The sequence below is a fragment of the Perognathus longimembris genome, chromosome 1, assembly GCF_023159225.1.
Source record: "Perognathus longimembris pacificus isolate PPM17 chromosome 1, ASM2315922v1, whole genome shotgun sequence".
Taxonomy (NCBI): Eukaryota; Metazoa; Chordata; class Mammalia; order Rodentia; family Heteromyidae; genus Perognathus; species Perognathus longimembris.
In genome coordinates, this window is record NC_063161.1 from 133,523,276 (window position 1) to 133,538,022 (window position 14,747).

The 14,747-nt window shown below is 51.0% G+C and overlaps 1 protein-coding gene across 1 annotated transcript in view; it reads right to left on the reverse strand.

Annotated features, from left to right (window-relative positions):
• The window catches only part of Gabbr2 (gamma-aminobutyric acid type B receptor subunit 2), a 324,986-nt gene that overhangs the window by 50,570 nt on the left and 259,669 nt on the right, over nt 1-14,747 (reverse strand). The window contains exons 10-11 of the mRNA XM_048337731.1: nt 11,715-11,865; nt 8,148-8,280 (exon numbers count right to left, since the gene is read on the reverse strand). Of these exons, the coding sequence (XP_048193688.1) occupies nt 8,148-8,280; nt 11,715-11,865 (284 nt within the window). The remainder of the gene's footprint in view (nt 1-8,147; nt 8,281-11,714; nt 11,866-14,747) is intronic.

The following is a 14,747-nucleotide window of genomic DNA, read 5'->3' on the forward strand; positions in this document are numbered from 1 at the left end:
AATCTGGTGTCTGGAAACTGTAGCCATAAACTGAACGCAAGTGACAGCCCTGACAGTAAAGAGCTCAGCCCACTGCCCTTGGATGGTGTCTGTGAACTTGGACTTTGGCTGGCTTCCCACTGTTTGCTCCATGATAAAGGCAGCTCACCATGCCTCCATTTCTTTTGTGTACACAAATGAGGTTTGGATGTATGTGTGAGGACACGGTGGTGTCTACCTTATAATCTAAGCGACCTGGGAAGCCGAGATAGAAAGAACCTAGTTTGACATCAGCTCCAGGTAAAAATGCAAAGCACCATCTGAAAAATAACTAAAGCAAATAGAGGCTGGGGCATAGCGTGGGTGGCAGAGCACCTGCCTAGCAAATGTTAAGGCCCGAGTTCAAATCTCATCACTGTGAATAGGAAGATGTGGCTTGTGCTGAACCCCTGCCTTCCTGTTGGGGCATCTGGAGACAGGGTTGCATATAGGACCATGTCTAGTAAGACTCTGAGCCCTGCATGTCTCAGGGGTGTTCCTGGAGGAGACAGCATTTCTCCCCGTCCTTCGTTTCTGTTCTTCCCGGGGCTCCTCTGCACCTTGGCTGTTTTGGCCCTGTTTCTCTTCACAGTAATTGATCATGGCCAAGAGTGTAACTAGATGCTCAGTCCCGAGTGCAGTGAATTGCGGGAGCTGTCTTGGACCCTTGGTGTGGCTTTCTACTGCTCTCTGGTGTGTGGGGCTGACAGCCACTGTGGCCCTGCATGCAGCCAGGAGATAGGTTTACTGAGTCAGGGCCCGGGCCAATCCCATCTGGGGACAGCTCTTGGGACAAAGGGTGAGCCATTACCAGGGTGACCAGTGAAAGCAGGGCAGTGTCTGGCTCTGCCCAGGGAGGTACTGGGCTGACCTCTGCCAGGGGGACAGCCAGCTCCCCGCATGTTTCCTCATCTGCCTTGGGCAAGGTCCACGACTGGATCTGGTGCCCATGGGTGACCCTATGGGTTCTTCCCCTGAGCTTCTGTTCCCACCCCTCTATGCCTCGGGGGGCCCTGTCACCACCCACCTTTAATTAGGCACCTCACAGCCCCCACCTTCGCCCTCCTCTTCCATTTCCCAGCCAGTCTGCTCTCTGTACACTGGGAGGCGGGCGATCAGGCTTTACCTCCTGGGGACTCTGCCCTCTGGTTTCTGGATGGATGTGGGATGGCTGAGGGGTAAGGGCACATGTTTCTCTGGTGCCCGCCACTATGACTGGGCTTCTCTGAGTTGGGAAAACACTCTCCTCCTTGCTCTTTCACAGCAGGGACAGGCGAGGGCTGCTAGGTGGCTTCCTCCTTTGCTGCCTGTGCCCTGCCTCAGGCCCGCAGCTCCTCCTCCTATTACAGGCGTTTACTGCCGCTAGTTTCTTTCCAGTAGGGAGCAGAATAGCGCAGGCAGTGCCTACCTTAGTCTTAACTATGGAAAAGGAAAGAGTAGAGCACCTCTCCAAATAGGAAGAGGAATGCATGCCTGGGACAATTCTGCTCAGCACCGCACTCTGCTGGATTTACACAGCCCTGCCTGGCCATGGGGAAGAGCCTTCCCTGGCTCTTTGGCAAATCTGCAGGAAAGCAGACACACAGTCTCCTCTTGCAGGTCTATTCTGACAGATGACAGGGGCTGTGTTGCACTCTACCTCTTTGTCACCACAGAGGCCTGAGGGCCCTGGGCCGAGAGGACAGATGGAGGAGAAGGCTCTGGTGGCTGGCTGGTCACTCAGGACAAGCTGCTCTTGGACTTTCCAAAAAGAGGGGCTTATGCTTCCTTCTGCCTGCTTGCCCCAGGCAGATAGGAAACTCTGTATCTGAGGAAATCACTGTATCTGAGGCAGGGGGAAAGAGGGCGGAGCCTGAGGTGTTCAGGGAAGTACCCTCTAGAAACACTGCAGAAATCATACCTTGTTGGGTGCCTTAGTGAGATCTAGAGCTTAGAGCCCCACTCAACTCTGGGCCGAGGCCAGAGCCAATGCACATGCCAGAGGAGAGGATTTGCAGCCCCGCCCCCCCTCCCCCCACCAAACTCCACACCTTTCCCCAAAGATGCCTTTTCTCAAAGCCTTTGCAGCTGAAGAACTTGGCTCAAAGGGCAGATCCCAGGCTCCCACCCTGCTGGTGCCAATATTCTTGTGCAGTGCACAAAACACACAACTATACTTGGTATCCTTGGCTTAGGTGAGAGGACAACATAGATCCAGAGGAAGAGGCCTTTTTTCCTCCCAAAGCCTCATCGGGGACCTGTAGACTGGAGGTTGGGGAGCTCTGTGGAACAGAAACATTTTCCATACAGGCAATGGCAGGAGGGGTCTGGGTGTGTGTGTTCAGGAGCGGCTGGTGTATGCTGCTCTATGAATGGAAGACGTGGTGTGGCAGGCAGGTGGAGAGATCAGAGGAAGGACTGGGTAGCCGCACCGTGGTGGCAGCAGTGGCTGTGAGACTTGAGGACACATGAGATGCATCTGTTCTGAGTCACAGAAAGAAGCCAGTGGGTGGGAGCTGTTTTCTACTTTCCCTGACTCGTCTGTCCCGCCACTTCTGGCCTCCTCCTCCCCTCACCTGCCTGTCACAGGGAAAGGGTCCCTGTTTGCTGTGTCTTCTCATCTACCCAGCCTCCTCCCTGGAGGCTGTGACTCTGTGGTCAGAGCCTGGCACCTAAGGGCTCCTGGAAGCTGTCACCAGATGGACAAAATGGTCAGGGACATAAAAACATCATGAAGGCCAGGCACGGAGTGTCCACATGAAAGTGGGAAAAGGATGACCAGGGCATCGCCAGGGTCTCCTTTGCTTCCTCTCTGGAAGGTGGCTGGGGTGGAAATGTCATTGTGAATGAATACCTTGTTCTGGATGGGCCTGACAGGCTCTGTTAGAGTCAGGCCTGGGCTTCTTGTGCAGCGGATCTCATTCTGCCAGGCAAGGCCCCCCCAGGAAACTCCATGGGCTTCCCCTCCCTCCTTCCAGGCAGTCTCCTTCACCATTCATAATGATTGTGGCTGGCCTTCATTGGCTTTTACTAGGTGGCCCGCACTAAGCATTTTACCTATGTGTTCTCATTTCGTCCTTACAACTCTATCACGATGTTTTATCTGACTTTACAGAAGAGTAAACCAAGGTTCAAAGATGCTGATTACTTAAAGTCACATAGCTAAGAAGCAGTGAAGCTGGGACTTGAACCCAGGAAGTCTCACAGCAAGGTCTCTCTCTCTCTCTCTCTCTCTCTCTCTCTCTCTCTCTCTCTCTCTCTCTCTCTCTCTCATGCCCAGGGATGCATTAAATTTAATTAGTGTACTGAAGCCATGGAAGTGCACTGTTTATGGCACATGAGGTAAATCTCATCTATTAATGATCTTTTTGGTTGGGATACCTGTTGACCAAATCCCTAAGAACTTGTTGGTCAATTTTTTGTTTTGTTTTGTTTTTTCCCCTCCGTTATCAGATGTAAAAGAAAAATTAAAGTTTTTTTTTCTTCTTTTTGTCCTTTGCTCCTTTTTTTCGGGGGCGGGGAGTGCCAGTCCTAGGGCTTGAACTCAGGGCCTGGTCACTGTCTCTGAGTTTTTTGCTCAATGTTAGCACTCTACCACTTGAGCCACAGTTCCTTTTCTGGCCTTTTAGCAGTTAATTGGAGATAAGAGTCTCACGGACTTTTCTGCCCAGTCTGGCTTTGAAACACGATCCTCAGACCTCGGCATCCTGAGTAGCTAGGATTATAGGTGTGAGCCACTGGTACCCAGCTTCAAAGTATTTCTTTAAAAAGAAAAGGATGAGGATGACATTATACAAAAGAGAAATGCATGCATTATCAGAATTATGAAATGGTAACCACTTTGTACAGCACCTTAATAGAAACAATAAAATCATATTTTTTAAAAAAAGGATGAAACATTGCCCACACAACAGGACAGGTGTTCAGCTCGCTTTGCCTCCTATGTGACAGGCAGGTGAGCTCCACTTGGCCACCTTGGGGGTGGGGTGGTTGGGCCGAGGCCCAGGGTAAATCACAGCGGGTGCTGCTCAAGTCCAGGAGGTCATGGGGGCAGTGGTGGAGCATTGGGATATCAGTCCTCCCTGCCTTTCTGTTCGTCCCATCTGCAGATTTCCTTCTTTTCCACTCAGGCCTGGGTTTCTACCTGCAGCTTCACAAGGAGACAAGCCCGTTCCCTCTTGTCCACCTGCCTGGCTCCCTCACCAGCTGCTGAGTTGGCTGGTCAGCTGTGTGTAGGCACTTCCCTATCCCTGGTACTGGGCACTGGCCCACACCCAGCACGGACCTCCCAGGCAGCTCCGTGTCCACAGGGGCCACGTTGCCATGGTGACTCCACCACCAGTAGTAGCATCCAGGGAGACAGCACCATGTAGCTGCAAGACTTGCTGAAACTGGCAGTAACAGCTAGAAAATTCTAGAACAGGTCAGGAGTGGGGGATGGGAGGCTAAGTGTGTAGCTGCTTCCTTCCCAGTAGGGTGTGTGTGTGTGTGTGTGTGTGCTGCACACATGCACTCCTGAGCATGTAAGTCCCACCCCTAGCCAGGTTAGAATGGCACAGTTCCCAGAGGACCCCATCTTGGAACTGCCACAGGCTTCTTTCCTATGGGGCTGTCACCGTTTATCACTGGGTTATATTTCTCTATCAAAAACTAAAAGGGAAGCAAAAGGGGCATTGGTAGGATGGCAGCGCAGAATGGCCTGGACACAGGGCATCATGTCTGAAGGGGACTTCAAGGTCTCCCTTGTCCCCTGGCCTTGAAGATTCCTTACAGTATGGAGCACGGGACAGCAGAACATGGCACAGAAAACTAGGGGAGCAAGGGAGATGCCTACCTCTCGGCTGCACCCCCACGCTGGATGTGCTCACCACATACACAAGATAGCCAGTAGGAGTCATCTCCTTTACCCATGCTGCAATCCTGCACCGGAGGATGCCTCTTCCCATTTCACAGAAGGCCAAACGGAGGCCACATTTCCAGATGTGTGCTGACCACACACACTGCAGGCCCTGCTTGCTTTCTGCCTGCTCCCTGCTCTCTTGGGATGTGGGTGGAGTTTGCTAAGGACAGCTGCTAGGCCAGAGGGAAGAGAAACTCCTGAGCCATTTGTGGAATAAAGTAGCCAAGCCCCAGGAAAGCAGTGGAGGACACCCCACCTGGAGTCTACCAGGGTTGGCATGAAGGTGCTAAATCCAGGTCCCTCTTCCTGGGTGACCCAGCTAAGGTACACACCAATGACGTGAGGAGGTGTCCCCGGTCCTGGCCTGAGCCACATTTGTGCTGACCTAGTTTCATCTGGAGGAACTCCTCTGGGGCTCTCCCTGCAGTCATGAACACGGGCTCCCCTTTGCACAGCTCCGAGATGGCCCTGACTGCCAATAAATTAATTCTCAGGGGTGGTGAGAACCAGGCCCTCGAATCTTCCCCAGCCCTCATGCTCCCAGCTAATGCTGATTTGTAAAGCGCTTTATGATTTATTCATACTGCCTCCCCAGGCCAACCTTCCCCGCACACAAATGAGCGTGGTTCTCAGAATAGAACATCAGGCTGCATTAAAAGGAAACCCTGGGATGGGGCATGTGGGGGGGGGGGGAGGGGAGAGGGACGTCTCTCTCTTTGCTCCCTAGCCCATGTTACCCAGGTGTTTAAAACTCAGGTCAAATTTGAGTCAAGCCCCTGGGCCAGCAGAGCCGAGGAGAGGTGCACAAGTCCCCCCTCCCACTTTGGGCTTTTCTCTGGGAAGGGGCCTCTCCTGATGGGCAGCTCTCCATGTCTGCCTTGGTCTCTGTGTCCGAGATTTGCACTCTGCATGCTGGAATTCCCAGGAGGCCGGTGGCCGGGACCAAGGCTGCAGAGCCCTGAGAGGACCGTGGTGGCCACAGAAGGGACTGCCCTTGAAGGACTCTGTGCACTGTGTGTAAAATAGAAGACACGGGATAGCCTGGAGTCATGGTCATTACTGTCTCTATCCAGGTGCCCTTGAACTTGAGAGGGGAGGGTCTATGCACTTGGGAGCACAGATGTAGAGAGAAGCCTCTGAGGACACAGGATTTCACTGCAGGACAGCCTTGTACTCAGGCCTCACTATTGCCCAGACCAACACAAAGTCCATGGGAGGGTTAGCATTGCCCCAGGCACTGCAGTTGTCTTGGTGAGAAATCTGGACAAAAGGGATTTCTCACCACCCTACAATACTCCCACACTTGGCCATCATTCTAGCACCAGAGGGACCTCTACCTACAAGGGTTTAGGGGTGGCCTAGCTTTTCTGGAAGCCGTGCCTGGTGCTCTGAGGCTGGGCATGAGGGATTTCACCTGATTTTGGCCTGCTTAACTCTCAGGGGTAGAACCCAGCAGGAGGTGCGGTGTTAGATTTGGAGCAGAAAACTCGGAGACAGAAGAGCAAGCTGAGGAAGCTGGGAGATCTAGAGTCTGACTGTCCTTCAGAACCCCCAAGAGAGGAGAAGGCCTGAGTAGCACCCTGGGACTCACAAGTACTTCATATGCAGTGTTCCACAGAACCTTCAGGACAAAGGAAGCCCAACTTCTCACTAGACAAATAAATACACTGAACTCACAGGTGATATGAACAATTCTTCTATGTGTGTGCGTGCGCACGTGTGTGCTGGCACTCTACAATTTGAACCACGCCTCCACTTCCATGTGCAGTCCCTCCATCCCTTCCTCCCTCCCTCCCTTCCTTCCTTCCCTCATTCCTTCCTTTGTGGGGCTGAGGTTTGAACTTAGGGTCTCTTGTGTGCTAGGAAAGCACTCTATGCTTGAGTCATACCCAATAGCCCTTTTGCAATTCTTTCTTTCTTTCTCTCTCTCTTTCTTTCCTTTTATTCTAGATAGTCTTTCTTTCTTTCTTTTTTTTTTGGGGCCAGTCCTAGGCTGTGAACTCAGGGCCTGAGCGCTGTCCCTGGCTTCGTTTTTGCTCAAGGCTAGCACTCTGCCACTTGAGCCACAGCGCCACTTCTGGCCATTTTCTGTATATGTGGTGCTGAGGAATGGAACCCAGGGCCTCATGTATACGAGGCAAGCACTCTTGCCACTAGGCCATATTCCCAGCCCCTAGATAGTCTTTCAACCTTTACCCTGGACTGGTTTTGGACCCACGTTTTCCTATCTCTGCCTCCTGAGTAGCTGGGAATACAGGCATGTACCCCCATACCCAACCCAATACCAACAATTTCTTGATGCAGTAGAGCAGTTAGTCTGACCTGGTCACTTGTAGGAGTCAGGTAGCATCATCACCCAGCAATACAATCCTCAGGGTCCCCACTTTCCATATGCTGTTCCAGAGAGCAGGAACTCATTGACTCTCTGAATGCCTCAGGCTTGATGGTTGGAACAATACAAGGTAGGAAATAAGATGCCAAGGTCCCTCTCACAATGTCCTGTGAAGGTTTTCCAGGTGGATGGGAAATCTGCTTCCTTTTGGTGACCCTGAGCCTGCCCATCCCCACCTCCTGCACATTTCTGGGTCTGTACTTGCCGGGCTAGGTTCGCCTCCCCTGGCGTGGGGATGCTAGGCTTACTGTATTACCTGTGCTCCCTTTCTCACCCTCTCCCCTGGTCACCCGACCCCCAGGCAAGGCCAGGGTGGAGTGGGGGGCTAGGGAAGACCTCAGGTGCACGTGGCCGAACGAGATCCCTTTTCCTCCCTCCTTACCCACGAAGGAAGCCAGGCATACGCGGAGTCTCGGAGACAGCTTCAAGAGCAAAATCTGATTTAATAAAGGAGTGGCTAACAGCTAATATAGTAATGGTGACAAGAAAAGGGGTGATCTACCAAGAGCTGGCGATAGGCTGGCGAGCTTATCTTAAGACCCCCTCATGAGCTAACGTCACTTGCATAGCACCACCCCATGGGCAAAGCCCGTGAAATGGGGAGCACATGTGCTAGCTGGCGAGAAGTTGGGGGGCTGGTTGCAAAGCCAGCCCGTCTGGTTCCGGACCCAGATAGGTGTGGCCTGCTTCCGTACTGCCCCAGGGCTGGAGGAAGGGCAGCGTCTCGGGCTAGCTCTCCTTTGCCCTTCCCCCTCCTCAAGGCCAAAGCTGAACCCCAACATGTACTCATGTGTCTAATGACCAAGGTCACCCAGAACCTTTCTGCCGTTTACCATTGCCACATGCAGAGGGACTTACAGTGCAAAGTGTTTCAAAGGTCTTTTCTGAGACAAAGGATCCATCGAGGCCAAAGAGAAAGATGGATGCATAGGACAACATGCCCCCAAGAATGATGAGATTGTTCATGTAGGGACTGGACATCTTGATGAGCCTGGCAAAGAGAAGAGGGGACATGCTTACAGATCCCTTCCGTGAACATTTCTGGGAGCTCCCAGATGTGCTCTGCACCCAAGGCTGGAGCCCAAGAGATTCTGCTTCCTCCAGCGTCCTGGTCCTCACCTGCCAGAGGCCATCTGTCCTACCCTAAAGGACCCCAAACACCCACAGATTTCTAATTGTTGATTCCTTTGTTCGTGTTCATTTATGTGACTTCTTGAGGGACAGCTTGCTCCAACTTTTCTCATTCACTTGATGTTTCAGTTTATGCAAAAGTGCTAAGACAGGAGAGTTGGTTTTGTTTGTTCTGTTTACTTTTTGTTTGTTTTTTGCTTTGTTTTGGCTAGGACTGGAAATACATGCCCAAACTAAAGACTTCTGCATTTGAGTTGAGCCACCTTTCTCAAGGAGGTAGTTCCCTCGCCACATTCCTTGCCTCCCTTGAAGAAGATCCACAGGCAAGTAAGTATTCAGGGCTGCTCAGGAACCCTGCTCATCAGGTATTGAGTGATCATCCTGTCTGGCTGCCTCCTGGCACTCAGGAAACTCACAATGTTCCATGCAGGTAGGAACACCTCTCTGTCACCAGCTCCTACCCCGCGAAGTAGAGAGTGGAGCCCTCATTCCAGCCCTCATTCCCTACCCCATCTTCACTAGGCTATAGTTGGGGGCATTCTTTATAACCTGAAACTCTTCATGTTGTTCTCTCACTTACTTCAGGAATCCTGCTGTGGCTCCTAGGTGCCTAACAAGCCCGACCTGAGGGAAACCATTCAGGAATCTGGGGGTTTAGCCTTAGAGGTCCCTGGTTCTCGCCCTCCCTGCCCTCCCCGCCCTCCCCCCCCCCCCCCCAGCACAATCAGCTTAGAAAGCCTTGGATTTCTGGCACCCTGTGGCTCAGTGGCTCTTTTTCAGATTGGAGTTGTAGTCAATTGTTCTTTGGACATTTTCCTGCTTTCTGTAGTTCTAGCAATCCCTCACATTTTAAACATGGCCTGTGTTCAAGTGTCAGGACAATAAGAGGCTGCAGCTTTGTGGGTGTGGATCACACACAGGCGTTCAAGTTGGGAACGCTGGGACCCAGGCCTATTCCTTCTAAGTGATTTAATCTGGCCAGTTTCCTGGCATGTGAGAAGACCAGCTGATCTTGCTGTCTGGGTGACATTGGGTCTCTGAGGTTCTTTTATAAACCATGAACGATGAAGATGCAATTCTCATTCTCTACGATGGCAGTCTGAGGAGAGGGGAGGCCGGTAGTGGGAGGAGGGCGTCCTGGAGGAGGACACTTGAAGGATAGGTAGCATTTAGGAAGGCTGAAGTGAGGGGGAATTTTGGAAGCACAGACGTGCATTTCCTGCCTCTTTGCAGAGTTTTCAATGGCAAGCCAATATACAAAAAAAAAAAAAAAAAAATTCATGTGGATCTGCCTGTTGGAAAGAGGAAGGCTAATTTTCCCTAGGAGATTGAGATGGTATGGGTGTATGAGTGAGGGGGTGGGTGGGTCGTTAAAGAATTAAAGGATCTTGGTCTTATGAGAGGGCAACCTGCTGTGCTGATGGGAATCTGGAGGTATGTGGGAGGTCAGTGCCATATTAACTGAGGGCTGACTATGTGTCTAGGCCTTGGGCCAAATGCTTTTGTAAACAAAAGTGCTTCAATTTTTAAAAAAAGCAATATATATGTTATTGTGACAAAGATAATAAAATACCAAGTGAATAGGAAGTGGGTTTGGCTTGAACAAGTACTTCAAACAAACAGTTAATCTCCCAATTCCTCCTTTGCAAACAAGGTTAAACAAGACTGGTTCTCTTGGATTGGTCTTTGTTTTTGGCCAGTCCTGGGGCTTGGACTCTGGGCCTGAGCACTGTCCCTGGCTTCTTTTTTTTTTTTTTGCTCAAGGCTAGCACTCTGCCACTTGAGCCACAGCACCACTTCTGGCCATTTTCTATATATGTGGTGCTGGGGAATTGAACCCAGGGCTTCATGTATACAAGGTAAGCACTCTTGCCACTAGGCCATATCCCCAGCCCTGGAATTGGTCTTGTTGCTGGCAGCCTGTGAAGGGACACAGCGTGGCTTCTGGGTACAATGGTGGAGCCTTGACTCCGGGTCTGCCTGGGTGGGTACAATGGGGCTGCCCCAGAAAGCGCATGCTCTGAGCTCTGGCTCAGCCTCTCCCTGCAAAGCAGGAGCTGGGTTCAGGGATTTGCCATGGAAACGGAAGAATCTGCCCATGTCTCGTCCACACCAGGGCCTGGAGAGGTGGCCTGTTCTATCTACAGCTGACCAGAATAACTCACAGTGGGGTCTCTCCTTGGGAGAGCAGAGGGAAGATGCTGAGATTAAAAAAAAAAAAGATCAAGAAGAAGCCAAACAGGCAGGCCCTGAGGCATGCAGTGGTCCTCTGGCTTGGAGCTTTGGGGTTCTTATATAACTGAGAGCCAGTGTGATTGGGAGCTGATTAATGGAGGGCCTTCCTGGGCAGCTGTTGGTTTTTTTTTTCTCCCCTCCTGGCTCGGACTCTTTTTTTTCTCTCTTCCTGCCCTCCGTAACATCCTCTCCCCCAACTCCCGACCAGCAGGTAAATTAGAGTGAGACGTGGGGGTTCGGTCCGGCCTGGCGTGCGCGTGACCTACGTGGTAATGTGGCCGCTATCCTTCCCTGGGAGCTAGCGTACATAGACCACGGAGTTGGCTTCTGAGAGCGAACTAACTTTATTGAGAGAAGGACAAGGGGAGATGGTTCCAAAGGAAGGGGGTTGGCCAGGATTCCGATAGGCCAAGAGCTGTCACCTGACCCCCAAGGGCTAAGGTCACTTGAGCGCACCGAACCGGGCAGGGTTGGTGGGCGCCCAGCTGGCTGGCAGGTTGGACAGCTGTTGGCCCAACCGGTTTCTCTGGATTCCAATCTAGAGGGGGTAGCAGGGCCGCATTCCCCAGGACTGGGGGAGGTGCATCAAGCCTCTTCCATCAAGGCGAGAAAGATGGACCCCAACATCCAGCCATGTTGCCATTCCAATAGGAGTCCTGTCACTACAGGAGATTTCCACAGGGGCTGGGTGGGGCTAAAAAGCTGTGGATTCTGCCTTCTGCAACTTTGCTCCTGGACTACCACTTATGCTAGGCATGTCCAGAGTTCTGGGAAGGACTGTGGACTTGAATAATTCCATTTTGTTTAATCTAGCCCTTTCTTAGCTTGGCTGATCAGAGAGTCCTGTGCAACCAGGAGCCCTTCATCTGTGTGTGTGTGTGTGTGTGTGTGTGTGTGTGTGTGTGTGTGTGTGCATATGTGCATGCTCAGAACACCTAAATCATCCTAGCAACTGAACGAGCCACTCAGGAAACTGCCCCTGCACAGGAGTCCTTTACAGGATGATCCCGCACGGATTCTGAGCTCCATCCGGCAGGGAGCTGGGGGATGAGTGCTTACTTCTGGTTCCGATTCTTGATGTTGAAGAAGAGAAAAGCACTGGCCATGATCATGCCGAGAATGGTGAGGACGGAGAGGACACTATAGAGAGGTAGGGAGATCTTGCGTAGCTGCTCCAGAATGATGGTCTTGTCCTTTGGCGGTTCGGATCCTATAAGATGAAAGAAAAGACATCATGGAATCCGGGCCGTGGTCATTCTCCAAGGAGAGCTTTGCCTCTGCATCTTTGACATTGCCCGACCCCTGCCACAACCCCACACAAGGTACAACTAATCTATCCACAGGATGGGCTAATTCACTGGTTGGCCAGTCTGCCCAGCAGGGAGGCTGAGCCAAGACTTCCTTCTTTCTCAAATAGAATCAATAAGGGATTCATGATGCATTTAATAGCCATTAGGAGACCAGAATTTGATTCGGTCTAATTATACCTTTGAAAACCTATCATCATTCAGCCTCGAAGGTAACAACAGCTGGGAGGGCACAAAGCTGGGTGGGGTAGGCAGGGTGTACTGGGCCCCACTGGGGGTGAGAAACTGGGTTTGGTCTCAAGGACTCAGTGCCAGCCATACATGATAAATGAGATCACTCCTCAACAGAGCAGACACATAGGTGCTTCTGGCCTCAAGGTCATTCTGTTACTAAAGCTCTTTGGTTTTCTGTTTCCATGAGACTTGCTAACCGTGGGAGGCAGAAGCTACCTCCCTTCCTGAGGTGCTGGGCGGACTGAAGCTATGGGAGTCTTTCAGGTCCTGCAGAGCAGCCTGGCTCACTCAATGAAGGGCATTGGGACCCCAGGGGTGGGGAAGGGGGAGGCTGTGGGTCTCTGAGCAAATGCCTTTCCCTCCAGGTTACAAAGTTATTCTACTTTGTTTTTCTTTTAGGTTGGCTGGCTTAGGATGCAGGCTGCTTTCTCTTAGCTGCTATTTCAGGTAGAATCGTGATACTTGAAGACTTTCCCTCCTGTAGGTGATATATGGAATTATATGGAATGTGCTGGGTGCAGGAGAATGACCAAGACTGGACGTTCCTGCGTGGGGTTATGGTGACTCTGTAGTACTGTGGTGTGGGGTCTGCTTCCGGCCCCAGGAGACAAGCCAGGGAATGGGCGGAAGTGGAAGAAAGGATGGAGAATGCCCTGTGTTTAAAAAACCTCTGCTTGCAAGTTCCTATTTATTTGGAAATGTTCATTGGCTAAAAAGTTTGGGCTGTCTAAGAAGTATAGGGAAACGATTGGGATAGTAAAGAGAACCTTGAGCCATTTAACGGAGAGCAACTCTTACAATAAGAGGTTTCAAGGACAGATACAAATAGGTGGGAATATTTCTTGCTTCCAGATGTAAACACTCAACATCTAGAAACTTCCTCACTTTCCAACTGCCTATCACCTCTGCCTGAGGCTGGATCAGGGGTCTCTGGCTCCTAAATGCACAAGCAGTTCTGGAGGTTGGGGGTCAAGGCCGGGGAGACTGAGCAATGGGGCTGAGGTTTGGGACAAAGGTAATATGAGTTTGGGGCTCATTGTTTAGAAAAAACTAGAAAATCAACCCCATCTTCTTCTTCTTCCATCAATATTAAGATGTCATGATAATGGCTGATGAGATGTGTTAGCTACTGCAGCCCAATTGTCTTCCTCACTTTCCCCAGTTCAACCACTCCTGGCCCACCCACTCATCACCACCAAACATCACCTTCTGCCTGTTGGGCCCAGGGCTGGGCATCAATAATGCAAACACCCAGGCCCTGCCCTCAGGGAATGTCCCCTCTAGCCAGAGAAAGAGGGAATAGCAATATACAATCATAGGATGCTACAAATGCAGCTTTTCCTATGCAGATATAGGCCTACATAGAGATTGCTCGCTTGTCTCCCCAACAAGCTCACAGAGGCTGAAGTTCTCTAGGAGTTAAGTGACTTTTAGCGCCAGTACAGGGCACGTTGTTGGCAGGGCTTTGATCAGAGCTACCTAACTCAAGCCTGCACTCTAATCTCAACCCAAGTGCCTCCTTCTGACCACATGCTCAGGTGATATGCCAATACCAGGCACCCACCTTGCATGGGGCAGCGTGAGACTCTACCCTCCATCCCCCTACCAGCCAAGAGAGCATCCAGAAAGTGATGAGCCGGAGGCAAGCCTTGGAGGATGAGTAGAGAGGGAGACCATCACCAGGAAGGTGAGGAAAGGGTACTGTGGCAGAGGGCATAGCACAGTCAGGGCGCAATGGTGTCATCTAGCTATGGAGGAATCATAAGCAGCAGGGGGTTTGTGAGGGACACAGAGAGGTGGGAGAGGCCCTCTGTGGATGTCTTGAATCCATGGTATGGAGCAAGGTGCCGATCTGTGAGCAATGGGGACCATAGGAAACTGTAGTTTTCCTTTAAACAAAGGTGGTTTGCAGCCAGGTAACCAGTGGCTCACACCTGTAATCCTAGCTACTCAGGATTACGGTTTGAAGCCAGCCTGGGCAGGAAAGTATGTGAGACTCTTATTTCTAGTTAACCAGCAAAAAAAAAAAAAAAATGCTGTAAGTGGAGCTGTGGTTCTCAAGTGATAGAGTGCTAGCCTTGAGCAAAAAAACAAACAAAGAAACAAAAACTCAGGGGACAGTGCCCAGGCCACAAGCTCAAGCCCCAGGACCAGCACATTAAAAAGCAAAAACAAAATTAAAAACAAAAAGGTGGTTTGCATCTTTTTTATTTTGTGTTTGACTCTTTCCTTTAATTTTTTCTTTTTAAAAATTAATTAATTAATTATTATTTTTTTTTTTTTGCCAGTCCTGGTGCTTGGACTCAGGGCCTGAGCACTGTCACTGGCTTCTTTTTGTTCTAAGGCTAGCACTCTACTTCCTGAGCCACAGCGCCACTTCCAGCTTTTTCTGTTTATGTGGTGCTGAGGAACCGAACCCAGGGCTTTGTGCATGGTAGGCAAGCACTCTACCACTAAGCCACATTCCCAGCCCTCTTTTTCTTTTCTTTTTGTCCTCCTTCTTCCTTTCCTTTCTCTCTTCCCACCTCTTTCTTTAGTGTATCAGTGCATT